The sequence below is a fragment of the Mustela nigripes genome, chromosome 2 (assembly GCF_022355385.1).
Source record: "Mustela nigripes isolate SB6536 chromosome 2, MUSNIG.SB6536, whole genome shotgun sequence".
Lineage (NCBI taxonomy): Eukaryota > Metazoa > Chordata > Mammalia > Carnivora > Mustelidae > Mustela > Mustela nigripes.
Genome location: NC_081558.1, coordinates 91,281,502 through 91,308,657, shown reverse-complemented (window position 1 = coordinate 91,308,657; position 27,156 = coordinate 91,281,502). Strand labels below are relative to the sequence as shown.

The 27,156-nt window shown below is 36.6% G+C and overlaps 1 protein-coding gene across 8 annotated transcripts in view; it reads right to left on the bottom strand.

Annotated features, from left to right (window-relative positions):
• The window catches only part of CEP63 (centrosomal protein 63), a 54,850-nt gene that overhangs the window by 1,027 nt on the left and 26,667 nt on the right, over nt 1-27,156 (bottom strand). For 5 of the 8 annotated variants that reach the window (XM_059390954.1, XM_059390952.1, XM_059390950.1 and 2 more), the window contains 8 exons: nt 13,621-13,854; nt 11,444-11,583; nt 10,489-10,626; nt 8,727-8,841; nt 7,647-7,844; nt 6,129-6,215; nt 2,415-2,620; nt 1,314-1,590 (listed from right to left, as the gene is read on the bottom strand). In XM_059390954.1, the coding sequence (XP_059246937.1) occupies nt 1,314-1,590; nt 2,415-2,620; nt 6,129-6,215; nt 7,647-7,844; nt 8,727-8,841; nt 10,489-10,626; nt 11,444-11,583; nt 13,621-13,854 (1,395 nt within the window). Of the gene's footprint in view, nt 1-1,313; nt 1,591-2,414; nt 2,621-6,128; nt 6,216-7,646; nt 7,845-8,726; nt 8,842-10,488; nt 10,627-11,443; nt 11,584-13,620; nt 13,855-27,156 lie in introns of those variants that run through there. The other 3 variants (XM_059390955.1, XM_059390956.1, XM_059390957.1) reach the window with 2 other exon arrangements.

Genomic DNA, 27,156 nt, shown 5'->3' with positions numbered 1-27,156 from the left:
TCAAACAATGAGTTACTGAAAAAAGCATCACACACACACACACAATCATCCTAAAACAATTCATCCTGGTAGAGTCAATTTTCTTTATTTTACAAAAAGAAAACGAGGTTCAGAAGTGTGAAGTGACTTGCCTGAGGCCATTCCACTAGTGGGTGCCAGAGCTGGGATTCCAACCCTGTTCACCAGGCCCCAGAGCCCACGCCCCTGATGCTACACTGTGCTGTCCCCACTTCCTCCCCAGTCTGGTCACCTCTGTGTGACAGCTGGACAGAAGGGCAGAGTGCCACCTCGGCCAATCTCACCTGGGAATGCACAGGTCTGGGGATTCAGATTTCTCACAGCTCTGCGCACAACCACAAATGACCGTAGGAGTCCCTCAAGTATTGACAGGGGGTTACAAATAGTTTAGTAAGTAGGCAATTCACAAACACAGAATCCATGATTAACAAGGATCTACTATATTACCTTCTCGGAGTCTGAGGTAACGTCCCATAATCAAACATATTGATATTTCTGAAGTAAAATGCTAAGTAGAAATGTTAAGTAGAAAAATAAATTCTACACATATTGCCACATCTGTTCAGGTAAGGTCAGGTTTTAGTGCCAATTAAGTTTTGTGCCAAATGGAGGACGTTTTTGGATTTCAGAATACATGTAAGTGAAGCGGAGACTTACTTTAAAAAGGAAAACAGAACCTCTCCATGGACTTGTTGGTACACTGAAAAGTCACAAATACTGAACCTCCACAGGTGTGGGACCACTAACTGGGGAGGGCAATGAATGGCCGGAGGCAAGAGTTTCCAGTCTGCACGGCAGCTGCAGGAACATGAGGTCAGCGCAGCGTCGCCTTGTGTGGTACTGAATCCGTGGTCTGGACGCATCAGACCACTTCCTTCCTCCGCCTCCACCCACCCTTCTCCCTTTCCCACAGCTCCTCCCTTCCTTCTTCACTGTCCAGACCTCAGGACTATCCTGGCATCCAGAGACACTCCTTGAACCAATCACTCCAATTACAAAATTGATCTTCTCTTTTTGAAAAAGGCAGGAAAAGAATTTACAATTAGGGTTAAAAACAAAGGCATGGCTATCAACTTTCAGAACTAAGATGTACTTCAAAAAGTAATCACAGCTGAATGTGTCTTCGCAAGCAAAATCCTAAGACAGAAATACATGAGAAAAATACAGAGTACCTGAGATAGAAAACTAGTAAGAAAGGAACCAACACACCCCCTCACCCTCCTTTATCCTTCAAATAAAAACTAAAACCAAACTAAACAGACTTAATAAATAATAAGATGAGAAAGTTTCCATACCGAAGACATAAACTCCTCTTGGTCATTTATACTCTCAGAGACAGTGTCAGAATAATTGGCTTCGTTTGTATCTAGCACTGAAGGCAGAGAGTTAGTTTTGTAGAGAAAGTGAGAAGGCAGAGAGACAGAACTGCACGGGGTGATCTGAGAACTCAGGGGGCTGAGGACCCCAGACATGGGCTCTATACTATCCAACGCTTGTCGTCTCGGAGAATGAAGACCTGTTTTGTAGTGCTCAGTCTTCATTCCATCATGTCTGTACGGGCCATGGGTTGGCCTGGATAGCAGATTAGAAAACAGAACAAATATAAATTGTAGTGACTTCTCCCTTTTAATACAGAAAGTATTAAAAGTATTAACTGTTACAGGAAGTTAAAATAAAGGAACTTAAAAATAAAGGAACAAGCTAACCAGTTTAAGGCTGTAACTTCTAAAATGAGCAGCCCACTCAGACCCCCTGCTCTTCCCATCCATTCAGGCCCACATCCAATCCCCGTTGCCAGGCCCCGGCCCTCACACATGGACAATACAGTGAGAAAGACAAGCTGCCAGAGTCATCTAGTGTGTTTGGTGCTAAAGCAGAGGGAAGTACTGTGCACAGGGGACCTGGTGTCAAGCTGGCAGTGGAGGTGAGGCATCTGCACAGGCTTTGGTAGGTTGGTAGGAAAACACTTGAGCCATATAGTAAGAGCTGAAGCCAGGTGGGTTTTCCTGGAATGCTCACTTCTTATGGTAACAGCTTATAATTAATTGACCAAAAATACAAAGGAAGCTTTCTTAATATAAAAAAGCCAATTCTGACTTCTTATGGTACCAGTGGGGGTTCAAGCGGTGGGAGGCAGCATGGAAAGGCTCGGGGCAGGGAGGACACTGTTTATATATATGTCCAGAGTGTGTGAGACTCAAATCTGAATAAAAGTGCTTTATAACCCTCCTCCGCCACTTTGTGACCTCATAGTAGCTTTGCTTGTATACACTGTACTTAAGAGTCAAACATAGAGCTGTTTGAGGAAGATTTAATTTCTGTGAGTCTAAAATTACTCTCAAAGAAAGGAGAATTATAATGGTACACATCTTAAGTAAACTGTGAAGAAATTTTACTTGAACTCTGTGTTCTTGAACTCAGGTGCTCTGCCGTGTATCGGTTTAAAGATCCTGTCATGGTTTTTTTTGCACATCTGAGTAGAAATTTCCAGCTTAGACTTAGTATCCATCAAATCTTTCTGTAGTTGTTGATTTTCAGACACTAATTTATTTAATGCCTCAATATAATTCTCCTGGAGGTCTGCTAGTGAAATCTCTTTTGCCTAATGAAAAAGAATACTAGAGTTACTTAATTTGTATTAATTTGCCTAATGAAAAAGAATACTAGAGTTACTTAATTTGTATAAGAATTTGTGATCTGTGATACAGCTGGTAGGAAATTACTTTTTTTTTTTTATTTTTTTTAGTTGTATCTAGTTCATCTATGGCTTTGCTTTAGTTAAAGTGACTATTTGTGGTTGGGCCCCTCCCTTATGAGAAAACAAGTGTTGTTTCTTATAGTGAGTGGGAGTGGAAAATGAGGAGCATGATGGGCTTCCCTGATGTGCCAAGGAAGATCTAAGGAGCTAGAGGAAGGCTGGAACTCAGAGGGCGGAGAGCTACAAGAGAGAATCAGAAACAGAAAAAAGAAAGAAAATAGCAGCATGGGTTCTTCCAGAGCATCTATGGAAGAAAACTGAGAGACCTATTTCAAAGAAAGACATCTGAACAGAAGCTTCAGAAAAGGAATTCCAACTGGCAGGGACAACTTTTAAATAAGTACTCTCTGGTCTTAAGGACTTTTACTTAACATCAGCACCTGTTTGTGGTACCAGAAATCAATTTGAAGTACACAGCGAGACAGCATTCAGGTGTAAGGTAGGTGATCCTATTCTGATCTGGTCTGGGTTCTGTGATCCTGAATTTTACTTTTCTAGGTGTTTCCTGGTAATACTACCTGAAAACACAGTAGTCTAGACCATTTGTTTTTTCTCTAATGACAAAATATTTTGTTAGCATTCTGAAAAATTATGATAATTTTCTCTGGAATTTAATATGATATTTAACTTGATCTTTTCTATAAAGAATTTTCTGATAATAAGTTGGTCGAAGTAGTTTAACAGAATTACAACATAAACTTTAAAATGTAGCCTTCGACTATCTGTATACCAATAGTGAGAGTAAGTCACAGAATTTTTTAGTAAGTTGTCAATGCCAGTTAAAATCTCAAAAAAAAAAAAAAAAGCAGGACATAAGAGTAAATGAAAAACTACTGTCAACTTTTTAAAGGTGGCAAATAATTTTATCAGAGCTACTGTTTTCATTATTAAAATAATTAGATTATTTCATTAAAAAAATAGTTATTTAATCCAAACATCCATTTGTAAAAGTAATTCTACCTTCCTAGGTGGTAAAATGAAAAAAGGAACTTTCTAAAAATTATTCTTCATACATACAACATGTTCACACTGTGTGTAATTTCAAAACCAGAGGAAGTTTAAACTGCTTGATGGGATTTTGACCAGTTAGAGTCTGATGTTTGATGCCACTGAATATACATTTTTTATAAAAAAAAACAGTGCTTTGCTTTTGGCAGTCATCTTTTAAAGTTTTCTCAAATTAATTATTTTATTAACAATTTTAAAAAATTAATGTGAGAGGTAATATAAAAATTGTGTGCCAAGCACATGCTGGGCTGTGTGAACAAAGGACAGGACTATCACTGTTAGATGGGAATTTCAGGAGAAATTAAGCTCAACAGAATCTCTGGTCATAGTCTGGTTTTAGCACCCCTAAGGGTTCCCAACTCTTAAATATGAACAGGTAATCACTGTATAAGATAAGATTCTCTCAATCAGGTATTGCCAGCCAAATCCTGAGCCTTTTGAAGTTTCTGTGATATAAATCAGGTTGGTCCTTGGCTTTCTCCATACTAGCTTCATATAGGCTTTATAGGGGTAAATAAAATCTCCTCCCTTCCTTCCTTCCTTCCTCTCTCCCTCCAACGACCCCTTACAAAGGGTTTAGCTGCTCTTTCCTCTCCTCTTTTTCCCTTCCCTTGTTGGTTTGCACTTAAAAAAAAATCCTTTCATTACAGTGTTAGAGGGATTTGGGAAGGAGCAAGATCAGATGCGTATTTTCATCTGCCACCTTAAATGACATAATATTTCATAGTATAGACAGCCACAAATCAATCATCCTTCTACAGATTAACATTTAGTTTACTTCAAAATTTTGTACATTGCAAATAACACCAAAATGGCTATTTCAGCACATTTGCTCCTGTAGGATGGATTCTTTGGGAATGCAAACTGATATGACCTTTCTGGAAAACTACTCTGCAATAATTATCAAAATCAGAAATGCACATGACCCAGAAGTTTATAGGCTATATATGTTTACAAGTTTAATGGATATTGCTAAATTGTCCCCTAGAATGGCTATACCAATTCACTTTCCCATTAACAGAGCACAAGAGCCTGTTGCCTTGTATCCTCGCCAATACTGGCTATATTCATTTTTAAAAATCATTGTCAAGCCAGTTGGCAAAAAAAGTATTTACCTATTTAGTTTTGATTATTAGGGATGCTGAACAGCTTTTCTTGTTTACTGGATTTTTGCATTACTTTTATGAATTATCTCTGTTCTTTGTCCATTTTTCTACTGAATTCTAATCTTTTTATTATCTTTCCAGGAAATCCTTATATTAATATATTAACTTTTGTCTATTTATAGACTGTTTCCCCCAGTCTATTAGTCTTTTTTTATGGAGTCTTTTGCCATCCACAAATTTTACATTTTAATGTTGCAAAATTATTTATGTTGTAAAATTCTTTACCGTTTATAATGCTAAGATAATCTTATTGTCCCAAAAGATTTTAAAAACAGTCCCCGATATTTTCTTTTACTTGAAATAAAGTGTTCATTTAACGTTTTGCACTTTCTTCCACTGCAGCCTCCATAATCCATGATTGTGAAATTAAAACTACTTAGTAGTGAATAGGGATGTTGTGTAGCCATACGGCTCTGGGGCACAGAGTCTCTGAAATGCAGAGAGAAAAAATTTCTACAATCTCTGAGCATTTGACCTACATTAAGAAGAAATGGGTCAGAATAGATGGGTCATTTTGCAAATTATAAGGATTTTATAACAAAATACCTGAAAGGACATCCATACCGCTTATGAACTCACTGTAACTAAGCACAGTCTCCCCGTTTCACAGGAGCTGGTACACACTACTCGTGCTCCCCTACTACTTCACTCTCAATCTCTTACAGCCAAGAATTCTATCTGACTCATCACTGCATCCGTCTCATTACCTATGAAAATACTTTGAACACAAAAGATTTCAGAATATTTGACTAAATGAATTATATCTTATAGAAATATAATAAAAGGCAAATTATATAAAAGATGATATACTTTATAAGAAAAAGATATTATGAACATCATTGTAACAATAATAATAATAGCACCTAACATTAATTGTGCACTTACTAAATGCCAGGCACAATGCTAAGCACTTTATGTACATGCTCCCTACTAAGATCACAGACTGTACATGTATTTTGTCGTATATATAATATATAAAGATCTGCCAGTTGCTGAAGTGGGGAGTGGTATTTTGCCCACTGCCATCAACTGTCTTGACTTCTTTTTATTTGAGCAAGTTTCTGCAGAAGGATCATTCCACAGTTTGATCCTTACTCTCTCTTTAAAATATCAGTATTTACAAAGTGATTTTTTTAAAAGACTTGGATAACAGATAAACTTAAGTTTCTATTATGTACCTCGTGTAAACCCAATTCCAATTTCATCACCATTTCAGAGAGATGACGATTTTCTAACTTGAGTGACTCCATCTGTCCTAAAATCTCCTGAGAAGGGAAAAGCAGAAAAACAAACAAATACATCAAATGCATCTACAAAATGTTTCCATATATCATTTTCCTTAGGCAAAGATGCATTATTCATTCATAGAAATATATTAATATGTTAATAAACATATAACATATCTATATATATAAATATCTTTCTAAAAAGATTTTTTAATGGCACCTGAGTGGCTCAGTTGGTTAAGGTCCTGGGATAGAGCTCTGAATCAAGCTCCCTGCCCAGCAGGGAGTCTGCTTCTCCCTCTCTCCCTCCCTGCCACTCATGCATGCATGGTCTCTCTCTCAAAGAAATAAAATCATCAAAAAAATTAAAAAATAAAAAGATTTTTTAAAAAGATGTGTCAAGATGTATTAACACACATGTATTTAAAATATAAGATGAATGAGTTCGGGGCACTCGGGTGGCTCAGCCAGTTAAGCGGCTGACTCTTGATTTGGCTAAGGTCACAAACTCAGGGTCCTGAGATCAAGCCCCACATCTGGGCTCTGTGTCCAGCGGGCTGTCTGCTTGAGATTATCTCCCTCTCCCTTTCCTTTGCCCCTCTCCCTGCTCGTGCTCGCTCTTTCAAACCAATCAATCAACCAATCAATCTTTAAAAAAAAAGATGACCATGTTCCCTGGTCAATCCCTCCCACTCTCCAGTATTAGCCTCCTCTCATGCAGCTTCCACCTCCGACATCATAGGGACTGCACTCCTTTCACAAGAGACTACAGACAACCTTGGAGATGTTGCAGGTTCAATCCCAGAGCGCCGCAATATAGCAAGTATCACAATAAAATGAGTCAAATAAATACTTTGGTTTCCCCGTGCATATAAAAGTTATGTTTACACTATACTGTAGTCTATTAAGTGTCCAATAGCATTATGTCTAAAAAAAAAAATGTATGCACTTTAATTTTAAAATACTTTTTGGCTAAAAAATGCTAACCCCCCCGCCGAGCTTTCAGCAGGTTATAATTACTGATCATGGACTGCCATACAAATATAGTAATAATGAAAATGTTTGAAATCTGTGAGAATTACCAAAATGTGATAGAGAGACATGAAGTGAGCAAATGCTGTTGGAAAAATGGTGCTGACTGACTTGCTCATCATAGGGTTGCCACAAACCTTCAGTCTGTGAAAAATGTAACATCCGCAATGTGTAATAAAGCAAAGTACAGTAAGAGCAGGTGTGCCTGTGACTTACTCTCCCTCCTCACTCTCCTCAGCTGGTCTGCTCCACCATTGCCACTTGAAACAGGCTCTGGCCTCCCCACCAATCCTCACAGAATGCTTGTGAACCAGCACACCTCAGCCCACTGCAGGAGTCTAATAAAAATTTGCTGAATGAAATACTGTGGAAATTATATTTATACTGAATTCAATCTTCAAAAATACTTGAAATGAAGAGTTTTTATTCAAGCTTCACCTTGTGTTCTACGGCTTTTGCTTCTGCCTTTTGTATCTCTGCTTTGAGTCGCTTTTCCATGTCAGAGGATGAGCTTTTGGTGGAAGCAATAGTGATGTCTCGCTGGTGTAACTCTCGAGTTAGCTGTGAGATTTCCATCTTCATTCCTTCTAAAGCCGAACTGTAACTTTGTTCAGCCTGTAAAATCTGTTCTTTCAACTACAAAGAAACAGAAAGGAAAGCATAAAGAATAAAAAGAAAGCACACAGACAAATATGTCAATAGTTAAAATAGTAGGGCAATTTTTACCTTACCCCAAGACATGAATTCTTTTCCTTAATTCAGTCTGCAGAAAATTAGTAATTTACCAAGCTGTATGTCTACACTGAAGGTCAGATGGCTACACCCACAATAACTTATTAATCTCAAAACGGGGAGAGATGGTTTATTCAAATGCTGAGAACCTGTGTCTAAGTCCATGCGCGCATTATTTAGAAGACAGCTCCTGTGCACTTCATTATTTTTTTTCCAGCGGCAAAGGTAAAAATTTTGTTTATATGGCTTCCTTTGTCCACAAAAGACAACAGAAAGGCAAGAGGAAGAAGGAAGCTAGAAGTAATCTCAAATAAGTGATAAAAATTACGAGTCAACAAACACACCAGCCGGGGCCCATGAATGCCGACAGACAACTCGGCACACCTCAGCAGCCAACGAAGATACTGAGTACACCACGGCACAGAATACATACCCTTAACAACCATCTTCAGTCTGTGAAAATATTAAGTGCTCGTTCATATGAAACCGTTTTGAAAGCAAAAGAGTGTAAATCTTTTAGAAAGTTTTTCATCAAAACATGTTTAAAATAAAGCTTAGAGTTCAGAGAGGAGAGGCTTCAACTACCTCAAGAATGCTTCTATGTCATCCCTGAGGATGACAAAAACTTTCCCTAAGCACGCTGAAGGTGTGTGTCTACTTCCGAATACCAAGTGGCTCCTTGAACCCCATTTTTCTATCATTAAACATAACTCCTGTGACCTTCCAACCCACAGCTCAGTCCACTAATACATACAACTTGGCGACTGCAGACAGGCAGATTTTTACCTTCTTAATCTCTGCCCTGTACTCATTGTTATGTACTTCCATCTTCTTCAATTCTTCATATTTTTCCATCAGTTCTTGGCTCAGTTGTTTACATGTTGCACTCACAGACTCTAAGCTGTGTATGAGACAAAAATATGATCACATACTTCAAAAACCCTGAAGCCCACAGATTTAATTATCTAACTTACCTTTTGTTGTCCAAGAATTATCTTAAATAGCACCTCCCACCCCCAATTTAAAACTCATTTCCAATTTCCTCATCAACAGAGGCAACTAAATCCAATTCAAACTTTTGGGGATATTTTTGATTTCTGTGTTTATCTACACCCTTTGCCTCTGCTTAAAATTTAACTGGTTATAAAATTCTGAAGATTACAGCAACTTTACCACTTTTCTCTCCTAAACTGGATAGGAGTTACCATTGTAATTCTAATCTCTACCGTACTTGATTACAATTCCAGCCTACACAAAGCTTCCACTTGTCACCCTTACTTAGCAATCAATCCCTCACCAGATATGAGAACCAGGGGCACCATAACTCTCAGATCTCACCACTCACTTTTGCTAATAAAATCCTTTTGCTCCTTTCTCAGGGAATATTTTGTTTAAACTAAACAATACAAATAAACTATTTAATTTGGGTTCCTTTTTCTTTTGATAAAAAAAACTTTTAAAGTCATTTTTATTACTGAACACTGATTATTACTGAACACTGGTGTTTATTTCCATTTATCTCAATTTTACCTATTTCTCAATATCCTAGAATGCTCGCTTATTTGGTACTAAGTACATCAGTACAGTGTGTCAAACACTGAGGTAGAGAGAGAGAAAAATCACAAGATACTCTTGTCCTAGCTACTGATGGGAAAATTGAGGCTTAAAGAGGCTAAGGGTGTAAGGTCACACTGCAAGTCAGAAATAAGAAGTAGGTCCTTAGAGTCTGATGGGAGCACAGTAAAATATACTCACATGTAAGATACTAAAAAGTCAATCAATGGAAAATCTATGCTAGAAAATATAAATTTTGCAAAATGCAAAATTAAAATTGGTATAGTCAGTATAGAAAGCTCTTTTGAAGAATCTGATTTTGAAGGAGAGCAGAGAAATGTGGGAAGAACTTGCCAGGGATATAGGATTCAAGGAGGGTTTTAATCTTTTCCCAATATGGGAAATATTAAAGCCTACTTTATACCAGCGAGAATGATTCAGCAGAAAGGAAGAACTTGATGATGTAAAAAGAAAATTAAAAACTGTGCAAACAGGACGATAGTGAAATCTTAGGGGAACAGACATGTCATCTATCAGCTCATGTGTTCTAACAGACTACAGGCACAAATGCAGGCAGACTGGTAGATTTGGTGGTAGAAAAATTAGGAAACTCTCCTTTCACTGCTTCTGTTTTTGCAATGAAATAAAAAGTTAGGCTATCTGTGGATGCTAAAGAAAAAAACACTAATTTTTTCACTAAGACTACTTATTTAAAGATTTTATTTATTTCTTTAAGACAGAGAGAGCGAGCACAAGCAGGGAGAGGAGCAGAGGGACAGGAAACTGCCACCAAGCATAGAGCCTGGCATGGGACTCCATCTCACAACCCTGCTATCAAGACCTGCACCAAAATCAGGAGTCAGTTGCTTAAGTGACTGAACCATGCAGGTGCCCCTTCACTAAGACTATGACATTAGTTTACTTTATCAATATGATGATCAAGAATCATTTTTAGCTACTTGAACATTCTTGAAATGTGTACGTAATTATCTACCTGCCTTCCAAACGAGTCACCTCTGCCTGCAGAAGTTCTTCACTACTGTGGGTGAAATCCAGATGGGACAGCATGTTGCCTAAGTCCCCCTGCTCTTGCAAGGTGTACCTCCTTTCGGCCTGTGACTCCTCCAGTGACCTAAAGACAGAGGAGGGCTGTTAAAGATCTCTGATCTTCGCAGATAAAACAATGGACAATCAGTTCATGTTTCCCACTTGTTTTTGGTAATAAAACTCTTCGGAACTCTTCAGCTTGTCTCCTGCTTCAGGAAAAGAACACTTGGGAGAATAAAGAGGCATCAGATGATGCTTCCCAAAAAAGTCAGGAGCAGTTAACTCCTTTTTCAACTGAGATTTGACCTGTTTTTCAAGGATAAAGGCAAAATGACAAAACTTTTTGTTTCCACTTGATACCTTGAGCCAAAAAAGCTGAAAAAGTTACAGGAAAGTTCTGGCAAGTACAGAAATGTATACCAGACTTAAATCAAGCGAAAGGAGCATAGTTCCTTCTATTACTCTCCACTACAAGCCTCACGGAAATAATTCCTACATAGAAATACAATGAGGTGAAGGATTTTTTTTTAATGAGCTATCTCGATAGTTGCCTTATTGATGATGTTGATGACAAGCAGCCACTTGTCATGACCTAGTCTACCAAGAAAGGGAGGCATTCCAGGAGACATGGACCACAATTCCTTCCACATTTGGAGTTTTACCAAGAGTATAGATTGACCAAGTGGTTTCTACTTTCTAACATTACAGTCTTTTCATTAGGGACCCAAACTGGAGGCAGAAAAAAATTATAACGCTATAAAAATCTAACTCAGAAATTAAAGGTGAATAAGAAAACGCATAAGGTGATCAAACACAAAATTATGAATATATAATAATATTAAAACTGGTTCTCAATTTCAAAACTCCAAGTGGATGTAATTAATATTAAAGATTAATTATACCTTACGGTCTCTAGTGTGTGTTGAGTGTCAGTTGGCTTTAACTTTGCCTGTAGCTTCTCCTTTTGCATTCTTTCCTCATGCATGGAATTTTCTTGAGACTGAAGTGTTGCTTTCAATTCTCTCTTTTCTTCCTGGAGAATCTGAAAAATAGAAAAAAGTCAGATGTTATTACAATTTTTCTATTTCATGAGAAAAGAAAGCCAGAGAGTCAGACTATAACAGGTACAATATTAATAAGGCTATCAATGTCTGATCCATTAGCTAGGGAATATGGAAGAATCCACAGATTCTCGAACCAAGTTCAAGGTTAATTTTCTTTAAGTTCTTATTAAAATTCCAATTAGTCAACAAATGATGTTGGGAAAATTGGACAGCCAAATGCAGAAGCATGAACTGGACTACTTTCTTACACCATATACAAAAATAAACAAGAAATGAATGAAAGTCCTAAATGTGAGACAGGAATCCACCAAAATCCTAGAGAACACAGGCAGCAACCTCTTTGACCTTGGCTGCAGCAACTTCTCACTAGACATATTGCCAAAAGCAAGGGGAAAAAGGGCAAAAATGAACTACTGGGACTTCATCAAGATAAAAAGCTCTTGCCCAGCAAAGGAAACAAGTCAGCAAAACTAAAAGGCAACCCACAGAATGGGAGAAGATATTTGCCCCAATGCCTTACCAAATAAGGGGCTACTGACCAAAATCCATAAAGAACTCATCAAACTTAACACCCAAAAAATAAAAAATCCAGCCAAGAAATGGGCAGAAGACATGAAGAGACATTTTCTCCAAAGAAGACATACAAAAGGCCAACAGACACATGAAAAAATGTTCAACATCACTCAGCATCAGAGAAATACAAATCAAAACCACAACCAGATACTACCACACACTGGTAAGAATAACTAAAATGAACAACTCAGGAAAGAACAGATGTTGGCGAGGATGCAGAGAAAGGGGAACCCTCCTACACTGCTGGTGGGAATGCAAGCTGGTGCAGCCACTCCGGAAAACAGTATGGATGTTCCTCAAAAAGTTGAAAATAGAGCCATCCTATGACCCAGTAATTAGAGTACTAGGTATTTATCAAAAGGATACAAACATAGTGATTTAAAGGGGCACATGAACCCCAATGTTTATAGCAGCAATGTCCACAATAGCCAAAATATGAAAGCTCAGATGTCCATCAACAGATAAACAGATAAAGAAGATGTGGTGCGTGAGCACATACACACACACACACCCTGGAATATTACTCAGCCATCAAAAAAAAAATGAAATCTTGCAATTTGCAATGATGTGGATGGAGTTAGAGGGTATTATGCTAAGCAAAATAAATCAGTCAGAGAAAGACAAATACCATATGATTTCAGCCATATGTGCAATTTAAGAAACAAAACAGATGAACATAGGGGAAAGGAAGGAAAAATAAATAAGATGAAAATTGAGAGGGAGGCAAACCATAGAGACTGTGAACTCTAGGAAGCAAACTCAGGGTTAGCTGGAGGGGAGAAGGGTTGGAGGGGAAGGGATAGTTGGGTGATGGGCATTAAGAAAAGCACGTGATATAATGACCACTGGGTGTTATATGTAACTGATGAATCACTAAATTCTACCTCTGAAACTAATAAAAAGATAAATATAAAAAATGCTAGTTAGTTAACATATAATGTAATATTGGTTTCAGGAGGAGAATTCAGTGATTCATCACTTACATGTAACACCCAGGGCTCATCACAAGTGCCCGTCACCCAATTATCCCCTTCCCCCAACCCACCTCCATTCCAGCAACCCTTAGTTGTTCTCTATCTATAAGAGTTTCTTATGGTTTGCCTCCCTCTTTTTTCCCCTTTGCCTATGCTCATCTGTTTTGTTTCTTAAATTCCACATATGAGTGAAATCATGGTATTTGTCTTTCTCAAACTTATTTCACTTAGCATAATACACTCTAGTTCCATCTGTGTCATTGCAAATGGCAGGATTTCATTCTTTTTGATGGCTGAGTAATATTCCTCTCTCTCTCTCTCTCTCTCTCTGTGTGTGTGTGTGTGTGTGTGTGTGTGTGTACACACTCCACATCTTCTTTATTCATTCAGTTAATGGACTTTTGGGTTATTTTCTCTTAAAAACATGCATACACACATTTCACTAACTATAGTAATTTAAAAACAAACCTCTAATAGTTTTTCAGATTCCCTCAATTTTTCTTCTTTTTGCCGCTGCTCTTGCATAACAGTCATATTGGTTCCAACCAAGTCATTGACCCTCATGGTGAGGCGCTCTATTTCCAACTCATTGGCACAGATAGTATCATTGGCCCGCTCCAGCTTACTGCTCAGGTGTTGAATTTCCGACTGGCTGGACAGCTCCACAGACTCTAATTTCTGTTTCCGATTGACAAGCTGAGCCTAGAAACACAGATTACCAATAGACAGAAGTGAAATAATAAAAGAAGAATTGATGAATAAGGAAGACTAAAATAAAGTGAGTTTTACTGCCAAAAAATGTAAAGCATTAGCTTATTTATAATAACCTACTCATGACCCAAAAAACCCATTCATGATAAAAACTGGGACTAGAAGGGAACTTTCTCAACTTGCTAAAGATAATCTAAGAAAAAAAAACTGTACAGCTAACATCATACTTAATAATGAGAAACTCAAAGCTTTCCCACTAAGATCAGGTACAAGTCAAGGATACACTTCTCACTACTCCTTTTTAATATCAACTGGATGACCTTGCTAACGCAATAAGGCAAGAAAAGGAAATAAAAGGTATACAGATTGGAAAGGAAGACACAAAAGCTGCCTTTGCTCAAGGATAACATGATAGTCCATGTAGAAAATCTGAATCAACAACAACAAATAACTCTCCTAGAAGAATCCTCAAAAATTAAAAATAGAACCCTACCATCTAGCAATCCCACTATTGGGTATTTACCCAACAAATAAAAAACACTAATTCAAAGAGACATATGCACCCCTATGTTTATAGCAGCATTATTTACAATAGCCATGCTATGGAAGCAGTCCAAGTGTCCATCGACTGATGAATGGATAAAGAAGAGGTAGTATATATACACAATGGACTATTACCTATGAAAAGGAATGAAATCATGTCATTTACAATGACAAGGATGGAGCTAAAGAATGTAATGCTAAGAGAAGTAAGTCAGAAAAAGATTAATACCATATGATTTCACTCATGAGTAGAATTTAAGAAACACAATAAAGAAGCAAAGGGAAAAAGAGAAAGAAACAGACTCTTAATGACAGAGAACAAACTGATAGTTACCAGAGGGAGAGGTGGGTAGGGAGATGGGTTAAATAGATGATGGGGATTAAGGAGTATACATATTGTGATGAGCACTGGCTGATATATGGAATTGCTGAATCACTATGTTGTACACCTGAAACTAGTATTACACTGTATATTAACTAACTGGAATTAAAATAAAAACTTAAAAAGAAAAAAAAAACCCTCCTGGAATTAATAAGAAATTATAGCAAAGTTGCAGGATATAAGGTTAATATACAAAACTCAATCACTTTTCTATATACCAATAATGAAAATGTGGAATTTAAATTAAAAACATGGTATCATCTATATTAACATCTAAGTATGAATATAACTAAATAAATACAAGATCTATTTAAAGGAAACTATAAAACTGATGAATTAGATCAAAGAACTAAGAAAATGAGGAGAAATTCCATGTTCATGGATAGGAGAACTCAACACTGTCAAAATGTCAGTTCCTACCCCTGTGATCTATGGATTCAACACAATCCCCATCAAAATCCCAGCAAATTATTTTATGGATATTGGCCAACTGATTGTAAAGTTTACACAGAAAGGCAAAAGACTCAGATTAGCCAACACAATATTGAAGAAGAAGAAAGAGTTGGAGGAGGAGTGCCTGGGTGACTTAGTGGGTTAAGCCTCTGCCTTCGGCTCCGGTCATGATCCCAGAGTCCTGGAATTGAGCCCCACATCAGGCTCTCTGTTCAGCAGGGAGCTTGCTTCCCCCACCCCTCTCTGCCTGCCTCTCTGCCTACTTGGGATCGATCTCTCTCTCTCTCTGTCAAATAAATAAATAAAATCTTAAAAAAAAAAAGAAGAAGAAGTTGGAAGACTCATGCTACCTGACTTCATGATTTACTATAAAGCAATGATTATTAAGACATCAAAATACCAGTAAAAGAAAAGAGAAACGGTTTAATAGAACAGAATAGTGAGCCCAGCAATGGACCCCTATAAACAGAGTCAACTAATCTTTAACAAAGGAGCAAAGGCAATACAATAGAACAAAGACAGTCTCTTCAACAAATGGTCCTGTAACAACTGGACAACCTTAAGCAAAAAAATAAATCTAGACAGAGACCTTCTAACCTTCATAAAAATCAACTCAAAATGGATCATAGACCTAAATGTAAAATGCAAAACTATAAACTTCTAGGAGATAGCATAGAAGAAAACCTAGATAACTTTGGGTATAGGAATGCTTTTTTAGATATGACACAAAAGACATAAGCCCTGAAATAAATAACTGAACTTGATTAAAATTAAAAACTTCCACTCCCTGAAAGACAGTATCGAGAACAGCAAGACAAGCCAGGGGCTGGGAGAAAATATTTGCAAAAGACATACCTGATAAAGGACCATTATACAAAATATATCAAGATTAAAACCCAAGAATAAGGAAACAAATGACTCCATTAAAAAATGGGCCAAAGACCTGAAAAGACATCTCACCAAAAAAGATATACAGATGGCAAATAGACATATGAAAAGATGATCTACATCATATGTCACCAGGGAAATGCAAATTAATGCAATAATTACACATCTATCGGAATGACCAAAATCTGGAACAGTGATGATACCAAATGCTGGTGAGGATGTGGAGCAGCAAGAACTCTCATACATGGCTGGTATGAATACAAAATGTTGTAGGCATTTTGGAAGACAATGTGGTGTTCTCTTACAAAATTTAATATATTCTTACCATATGATCCAGCAATTGTGTTCTTTGCCATTTACCCTAAGGAGTTGAAAATATGTTCTCACAAAAACCTGCACATGTATGTTCACAGCAGTTCTATTCATAATTGCCCAAACTTGGAAGCAACCAAGATGTCCTTCGGTAAGTGAGTGGATAAATAAATTGTGGTACATCCAAACAATGGAATATCATTCAGTGCTAAAAACATGAGCTATCAAGACATGAAAAGACACGGAGGAACTTTAAATGCACATTAATAAGAGAAAGAAGCCCATCTGTAAAGACTATATAGTGTATGATTCCAACTATATGACATTCTAGAAGAGGCAAAACTAGAGAGACAATAAAAATATCAGTGATTATGGGGATGCAGGGCAGGAGAAAGATGAACAGGAAAAGCACAGAGGAATTTTATGGCCATGAAAATACTCGGTATGCTATTACAATGATGGGTATTGTCATTACACATTTGTACAAACTCATACAGAGCAAAAAATACCAAGAGGAAGCCCTAAAGTAAACTATCATGTGTCAGTGTAGGGTCATCCCTAGTAACAAAGGTAGCATTCTGGTGAGTGATGTTGAGAATGGAGGAGGCCATGCATGTATGGGAGCACACAGGAAATCTCTGTACCTCCCTCTCCATGTTGTCACAAACAGAAAACTGCTCTCAAATAATGAAACCTTAAGAAATCATATAATAACTACCTTGAGAAGCGGTAAAAAAGAACTGAGAAGGGAAAGGGATTCCTCAGGAGAAGAGATGCTACCCACCTACTACAGGAACAGCTGCATTATTCTCCCACTAGTGCAGAAGTCTAACTGCATCTGAGTCATCTGAGTCATCACATAAGAAAACTGGATTCCTCTCCTCTTTATATCACAGAAAATACAGGAACTACATTACAAAATGACCACAAAATGTTTAAATCTGGGGTGAAGGGAACTGAGGAATTTTGTTCCTTGAGAAAAAAGGCGCATGGAGGAGAGGAAAGATTGGTTCTATCATCAATATTTAGACAATTCCTGAGCTAAAAGACTTAACCAAATACGGTGTATCTCAAATTAGTTTCTTTAAAAAAAATTAAAATTAAAAAAATTAGTTTCTTTCAATGATTTATCTACTGAGGTACATTGATTAAAACTGGTTAGTGACTATCTCACAAACCTATAGTATAGGTTCCAGCAGACTTCGATAATTCCTAGGTTGTGTATCCCAGCTATCCTAGTTTTTAGTTTCCAACTTTCTAGTGTTCACAAGTTTTTTTTTTTTTAATTAATTTTTTATTTTTATAAACATATATTTTTATCCCCAGGGGTACAGGTGTGTGAATCACCAGGTTTACACACTTCACAGCACTCACCAAAGCACATACCCTCCCCAATGTCCATAATCCCACCCCCTTCTCCCAAATCCCCTCCCCCCACCAACCCTCAGTTTGTTTTGTGAGATTAAGAGTCACTTATGGTTTGTCTCCCTCCCAATCCCATCTTGTTTCATTTATTCTTCTCCTACCCACTTAAGCCTCCATGTTGCATCACCACTTCCTCATATCAGGGAGATCATATGATAGTTGTCTTTCTCTGCTTGACTTATTTCGCTAAGCATGATACGCTCTAGTTCCATCCATGTTGTTAGCGGTCACAAGTTTTAATCCTGCATCCAGATAGGTACTTCATCTAAATACTGAAGACAGACATGAACTGTCTGTGTAAGTAAAACTGTCTTATCGTAAATATTTTTAAAAGGTAAAGGTATCCAGTTTTATTTTTAGCAATTTAAATGGAAATGTCTTTAGGAAATCAATCTGCCATGGATTAAAGATTTTACTGTATACTGTACAGGACCCAAATCTTATACTATGATCACATAAAGTAGATGCTCAATAGTGCCCATAAGGCAGAGGAATACTGGAAGGAGAAAGGTGAAGAAACAGACAAATAGTGTTTGTAGAAATTACAGATCAAGATTCCGGTGTAAAGAACCAAAAACTTCTTACCAGATTCCTATAACAGTCTGAAAAAAAGAAATCAAATAGGTTTAGGTCCACAAGAATAACTGCCGAGCATGCAACTGTGTCCAAACTTTTAAAATGCAATATATACATTTTCTGCCTCAAGGGAAACTCTTATAAAGAACCCTGTACAGAAAAAAATAACTGAAGAGACTGGGTGAGGGTGCGGAGGAGAGACTGGAGTCCAACTTGCTGAACCTTCCTGACCCCATCTTAAACTGCACAGCCGCCCTGGGCCTTGGCAGAACAAAGCTAGAAAGCCTCTGCCCAAATGGACACTTGAGATGAAAGACAACACGTAATTACAAAACACTAGCATTATGTGTTTAACACCGCAGTAGCAGGCGCCTGGGTGGCTCAGTCGGTTAGGCATCTGCCTTCAGCTCAAGTCATGGTCCTAGGATTCTGGGTTTGAGCCCCACTGGGAAATCTGCTTTCCTCTCTTCCTCTGCACCTAACTCTGCTCTTGCTATCTCTCTCTTTCTCTCTCAAATAAACAAAATCTTTACCTCTTTCTTTTTTACTTTTTAAATGTGACTTCTAGAAAGTTTTAAGTTACATATTATTCTCATTTTATTTCTATTGAACAGAACCACACTAGAATATCTCCAAAATACCTCTTCTAAGACTAACAGAAACAACCATATAAACTACTTACAAAGTAACAATTATTTCTCTTAAATATCTGGCATTAGAGGAATCTTAAGGCTAATCTATTTTTGAGCTTTTTTGGCAATAACCACTGCCAATAATTTTTTGAACTCAAAACCAGAACAACTTCTTATTTTTTCTTGGGTTTTAAAAAATGTATTTTTTAAAAGTTAACACATGCATAAGAGGAAACTGAAAAACACAAGAAGCAAAGAACAAAGTCATCCATAATCACAAGCAGTTTACAGTTTGACTTCTGGGTCCCATGTGTGTATCTACGCAAGTAAGTATTTTAATGTAATTAAGATCATACAGCTATGTATCATGCTTTTTTACACACTGTGAATATTTATCATTTAAAAATCCTCAAACTATGAGAATTTGGATAACCAAGAATATATTACACCAACTCCATCTGAAAGAAAAAAAATGTAATCCTCCCTTTCTTGGACAAAAAAATTTCATAAAAGACAAAAATGGCAACAGGCCTCTAGATAAAGATATTGCCAAAGTTACAATTATAATACTGCATTCCTTTAATGTTCAATTAAAACTGAGACATAAAGTAACAGAGTACACAACGTATAATGCTTCTAAAAGAATTCATTATCCAATTTATACTATTCAAATATTAGCAGGGAGGTATGCTTCCATTGAAACGCTTCAAGTATTCCTATAGCACAGCCAAAGAGATGCACACACAGTAACAGTTATCATTAAAATGTAAATATGAACCCATCCCCATACATCTCTCCCTCTATACTTTCTTCCGCCCCTCTGCAGAACTTCCTCTTATTAATCTAACATGTTGCATTCTAACTACTCTGTTGGAATGGGTGGAATTATCTCAACAATACAACTCACAGAAGAGGTATTAAAAGTAAAGAAATAATTAAAGAGGCAATTTATGTCAAGGAGATGGGAATAAAATACAAGGTGGGCAATGGAAGTGTGAGAGTAGGGGAAGTGGGGGGGTGGCTGCAACTGAGGTCAAATCCTTCTCTGGCTTTACTGTAATCCTGATGCTTCAATGGAATGGCTTTCCCAGATAGTGAGATTCCTGAGAACAATGTGATATGAAAAAACAAGGGCTTTTTATTTTCCAAAGGATCCCAGAATGAAGCTATGACTGTGGCAGGATCCATCTTTATCAATCTCCCCATCAGTGTCGACTCCAAATATGTCAGTGCAGGCTACAGCCTTGCAGCATTTCCAACAGGGAGCAGCTTGAAGAGCCCATTAAGAGACTGGCTCCCAGTAACACCCTCTTATCACTGTTGTGTCTATGTCACTATAAACTTTCAACAGTAGGTCTGACCCAATTCAATTAACTCTGATATTTCTACCAAGACAACAGATTAACATTTGAGTTAGGATCATCTTTTCTTCATAGGTTGTAACATGAAAAGGATGCTTTAAAAATTATATATATATATATATATATATATACACACATATGTATATATATACATATAAAATTGAGAAGTAGATTTAAAGCTAACTTGAATGATATACAGTCATCTAAATATTTCAAAAGGAAAACATGTATATTTAATGGAACCTCTATTTTTCTCATATAACATTTATCAGCTAAATATTTTATACTCTCTGCTGGCTTAATACTTTAATTTTTTAAATGTTTTAATGTTCTCAAAGATTTCCCTTAATATCTCCTTTCAACATTTCTATATGGACAAGAGGGAAAGTACCACGTGATTTCTTGCCTTCTAAACAGAAATAACCTTATGTTTTAGTGACTAAATGGATCCTTTTCTATGCATATATAACCATCATTCTATCATTGCAACTAATAATGTCACGTTGTTTAAGAACTGTTCTTTTTAATATAATACATTTTAATATTTGATAGAACATCACCCTCGCTCTTTTAGAAAATGCTGCTTAGTACCATTCATTTATTCTTCCATAAAAATTTTAGAATCACTCTGTCAAGTTCTCAAAAATCTAACAGTCAATAAAATATGTGGATAACCATTTAGAAAAAAAAATTTAGCTTATCAAATACCATATAATAATAATGATCAGATCAAATATATAAAAAAGAAATTATAAAGCAGAAGAAATCTTGGCTTAGATAAAGCTTTACACTATGACATCAAGATAGAAACCCTACAGAAAAAATTGGAAGAGAATTAAGCAATTCTAAATAATTGTTTATAAAACAACCATATTTCCATTGAAACTAACAGGCAAAAATTAAGGTAAACTAGGAAACACCCAGAAATGCAACAAAACAACAAAGTGTTAATAATATAGTCAATGTAGGAAGAGCTATTTCAAAATAGTAAAATATAAATCTCCTAAAAGAAAAATGAGCAAAGGACACAAACAATTTACAAAAAATGGAGATGTCTGCAAGTAGATGAAAAAATGCACAAACTTATTCATAATTAAAGAAATGCACATTAAAAGAAATAATCATGTATCATATTCTTCACCTGTCAGACTGGCAAGGACAAGCTTAAAAGTAGGTGAAATTTTAAAAAATATTAGTGCCCAATATTGGTAAAGTGAGAGAAAATGGACAATCCCAAATACTGCTGGTGAAGTCTGGATCAATGTAATTTTGGAATGTACTTTGCCAATATATATTAAAATCTTTAAGAATGTACAAGTACACTGATACAGCAATTTCACTTCTAGGGCCATTTCCTAAGAATATAAATGGACATATACTCCCAGATGTTTAGACAAAGACATTCACCCAAGCACTATTTACAAGAGTAAAAAAGTAAAAAACTAAATGTTCTACCACAATAAGGGATTCAATATGTTAATTATGGCATATTTAATGGTAGACTGGACTTCTATGCAATCATTATGACTACACATTTGTTGATCTGTCATATTTAAAAAGGAAAAATTTAAGCATGATAATTGAATAAAATACTGTATTATAAAGTGTTTAGTGTAGCTAAATAATAATTTAAAAAAACCTAAGTGGGATAAAACGAGAAACTGACAGTAATATATTAAAGAGTAGGGGACTTTAACACGCTATTTACATCAATGATAGATCATCCAGACAGAAAATCAATAAGGAAACACTGGCCTTAAATGACACATTAGACCAGATGGATTTAACAGATAGAAACAAAACATGTCATCCAAAAACTGCAAAACACACACTCTTCTCAAGTATAAATGGAATTCTCCAGGACAGATCACATGTTAGACCACAAAACCAACCACAATAAATTCAGTAACACTGAAATCATATCAAGCATCTTTTCTGACCACAACAATATGAAAGAGAAATTGATTATAAGTATCAAACTGGAAAAAACACAAACATATGGAGACTACTCAACATGCTATAAACAACTAAGTGGTCAACAAAAAAATCGAAAAGAAAAAATACCTTTAGATAAATGAAAATGGAAACACTATGCAGCAAAAGTAGTTCTAAGAGGGAAGTTCATAAAGATAGAGGCCTACATCAAGAAACAAGAAAAATCTCAAATGAACAGTCTAAATTTACACATAAAGGAAACAGGAAAAGAAAAACAAAGCCCGAAGTTAGTAGAAGGAAGAAATAATAAAGGTTAGAGGAAATAAATGAAATAGAGGCTTAAAGAATAAAAAAGATCAATGAAACTAAAAACTGGTCCTTGGAAAAGATAAGCAAAACTGATAAATCTCTAGCCAGATAGATAAGATCAAAAGAGAGAAGAAACAAATAAATAAAAAAAGAGAAGTTAAAACGGACACCACAGAAATACAAAGGACCATAAAAGGCTACCACAAACAATTACATGCCAACAAACTGGAAAACCTTCAGAATAGAAAAATTCTTAGAAACACACAACCTTCCAAGATTAAATCACACAGAAATAGAAAATATGAATCAACCAATTACAAGTAATGAACTGAAACAGTAATTTTCAAACTCCCAAAATACAAAAGTCCAGAACCAGACAGCTTTACAGGTGAATTCTACAAAACATTTAAAGAAGAGTTAGTACCAGAGCACCTGGGTAATTGTCAGTTAAGCTTCTGCCTTCAGCTCAGGTCATGATCCCAGGGTCCTGGGATTGAGCCCCACGTCAGGCTCCCTGTTCAGCAGAGAGCCTGCTTCTCCCTTTTCCTCTGCCTGCTGCTCTGCCTACCTGTGCTCTCCATCTTTCTGTCAAATAAATAAATAAAATCTTTTTTTTTTTAAAGTTAGTACCTATCCTTCTCAAATTATTTTAAAATACTAAGAGTAAGGAAAGCTTCCAAACTTATGAGGCGGCCAGCATTATCCAAGTATCAAAACCAAAGACACCACAAAAAGAGAAAATTATAAGCTAATATCCCCGAACACAGGTGTAAAAAATCCTCAACAGAATATGAGCAAACTGAATTCAACAATACATTAAAAGGGTCATTATCAAGTAGGATTTATTCCAGTAGTATAAGGATGGTTCAACATCTGCAAATCAATGTGATACACCACAAAATGAAAGATAAAAATCATATGATCACCTCCACACTAGCAGAAAAAGCACCTGACAATTCATCATCCATTATGATTAAAAACTCTTAACAAAGTGGATATAGAGGCCATAAATGACAAATCCACAGCTAACTTCATACTCAAAAAGCTGAAAGCTTTTCCTCAAGATCAGAAATAAAAGGATGCCCACGCTCACCACTTTTAAACAACATAGTACTGGAAGTCCTGGCCACAGCAATTAGGCTAGGAAAAGAAATAAAATGGCATCAATATTGGCAAAGAAAAAATAAAACTATCAAAATTTGCAGATGGCATAACACTATATATAGAAAGCCTTGAAGACTACAGAAAAAGCTGTTAGAATAAATGAATTCTGTAAAGCTGTACAATACAAAATTAACATACTAACATATTAGTGTATTTTTCTACACTAATAATGAGCTATCAGAAAAATGCAATTATAAAATAATTGCCATTATATTTCAATCAAAAAGAATAAAACACCTAGGAATAAATTTAATCAAGGAGGTGAAATATCTGTACACTGAAAACGGTAAGACACTGACAAAAGAAACTGAAGACAACACAAATAAATAGAAAGATATTCCATGCTCATGAACTGGAAGAATAGTTAAAATGCCTATGCTACCCAAAGCAATCTACAAATTCAGTGCAATCCCCATCAAAATATCAATGGTATTTTCCACAGAACTGTAACAAAGAATCCTAATGTTTGTGCGGAACTACAAAAGATCCTAAGTAGCCAAAGCAGTACTGAGAAAGAACAAAGCTGGAGATATCATGCCCCCTAATTTCAAACTATCCCACAAAGCTATAGTAATTAACACAGTATGGTACTGGTATGAAAACAGACATATATATTAATAGACTAGAATAGAGACCAGAAGTAAGTCCACACTTATATCGTCAATTAGCCCATAACAAAGGAGGAAAGAACAAACAAAGGGGAGAGTCTCTTCAATAAATGATGGGAAAACTAGACAGCTACATGCAAAAGAATGATATGAGGTCACTATCTTATACTACATATAAAATTCAAAATGGATTAAAGAATTGAACATAAGAACTGTAACCCTGGGGCGCCTGGGTGGCTCAGTGGGTGGGGTCCTGGGATTGAGCCCTGTGGGCTCTCTGCTTGGTGGGGAGCCTGCTTCCCCCTGCCTCTCTGCCTACTTGTGATCTCTGTCAAATAAATTTTTAAGAAAAGGGGGGGGCGCCTTGGTGGCTCAGTGGGTTGAGCGGCTCAGGTCATGATCTCAGGGTCCTGACATCGAGTCCCGCATCTGGCTCTCTGCTCAGCAGGGAGCCTGTTTCCTCCTCTCTCTCTCTGCCTGCCTCTCTGCCTACTTGTGATCTCTCTCTGTCAAATATATAAATAAAATCTTTAAAAAAAAAAAAAAAAGGAACTGAAACCCTAAGACTCCTAGAAGAAAACACAGGCAGTAAGCTCTCTGACAACAGTCACAGCAATATTTTTTTGGACCAGTATCCTGTGGCAAGGGCAACAAAAGCTAAAATAAACAAACGGAATTACATCAAACTAAAAAGGTTTTGCATGATAAAAGAAACTGTAAACAAAACAAAAAGGCAATCTACACAGAATGGGAAAAGATACTTTCAAGTCATACATCTGATAAGGGGTTAAAATTCAAGATATATAAAGAACTTACACAACTTAATATCAAAAAACCAAACCTTATGTAAAATTGGGAAGAAGACATAAAGAGACATTTTTCCAGAGACATCCTGATGACCAACAGACACATGAAAAGATGCTCAGCATCACTCATCATCAGGGAAATGAAAATCAGAACCACAGTGACATATCACCTCACACCTGTCAAAATGGCCAGTTATCAAAAAGACAAAATAGCCAGTATTGGTGAGGATGTGGAGAAAAGGCAGATCTTATACAGTGTTGGTGGGATTGTGAATTGGTGCAGCCACTATAGAAAACAGTCTGGCACCTCCTCAAAAAAATCAAAATTAGAAATACCATATGATGCAGTAACCCCACTTCTGGGTATTTATCTGAAGAACACAAAAATACCAACTCAAAGAGATAACCACATCGCTATGTTCACTACCTCACTGCTTAAACTAGCCAAGTTATGGAAACAATCCAAGTGTCCATTAATAGACAAATGGCTAAAGAAGATATGGGGAATGGGTGTTAGTGTGTATTTGTATTCTATTAGAATGGAATATCACTGGCATTAAGAAAAAATGAAATCTTGCCACTTGTGACAACACTGATGGACCAGAAGGCATTACACTCAGTGAAACAGGTCAGACAGAGAAAGACAAACACTGTATGATTTCATCTATCATGGAATCTAAAAACCAAACATACATATTACCTCCCTAACACACAACTGTGTTTTTTTGGTAAATGTACATGACTGGAATGTGCACTGCACAGAAACATTAAAAAAAAGTTGGACAAGATTTACACCAAAATGTTCATCATGAGAGATCTCTAAATAATGGAATTATGGGTGATTTTATTTAATTCTTGTCTCACTGACATTTTCTCATTTTTTCCAAAATGAACATGTATTTAATAACTTTAATAGCTGATGAAAAGAACTTGAGCAAACATAGGACTCAAAGATTGAGAAGTTATTGGGAACTCCACTTCCAGATGTTAAAAAATATGTAAGAAGAAAGTTTATATCAAATTTTTAAAAACTGGGGGAAGTGTGGATACTGATCTCCACTTATCCATCCTCCCAGATTTTCTCGCTTGACTGTTCAACGGTGACTCACATATCACTAAAATGTAACATGTCAACCTTGACTGGATTCCAATTTGAATATCAAACTGTACAAAGATATAATTTCAGACAACTGGGGAAGTCTGAACAGACTGAATATTAAATTATGTTAATAAAGTACTCTGTTAATGTAATACAGGTATATTATAATTTTTAAGGTCTTTATCTGTTGGGAAACATGACAATTTCTGTGATTTGCTTTGTAATATTCCATCCAAAGGTAAAAAGTGGGGAAGCATGAAACAAGACTGGCAAAATGAGCTGTTGTCAATCGGTACAGTCTTACTTACTTTTATAAGTAAAACAAGTCCTGGAGATCTGTTACACAACAACATGCACAGAGTTAACATTACTATACTAAATGGTTAAGATAGGGGTGCATGGGTGGCTCAGTGGGTTAAGCCTCTGCCTTCAGCTCAGGTCATAATCTCAGGGTCCCAGGATCGAGTCCCACATAGGGCTCTCTGCTCAGCAGAGAACCCGTTTGCCCCTCTCTCTCTGACTGCTTCTCTGCCTACTTGTGATCTCTGTCAAATAAATAAATTAAATCATTAAAAAAAATTTTTTTTAATAAAATGGTTAAGATGGTAAATTTTTTTTAAAAGATTTTATTTATTTATTTGACAGACAGAGATCACAAGTAGGCAGAGAAGCAGGCAGAGAGAGGAGGAAGCAGGCTCCCTGCTTCCCCCCAATGTGGGGCTCGATCCCAAGACTCTGGGATCATGACCTGAGCCGAAGGCAGAGGCTATAACCCACTGAGCCACCCAGGCACCCCAAGA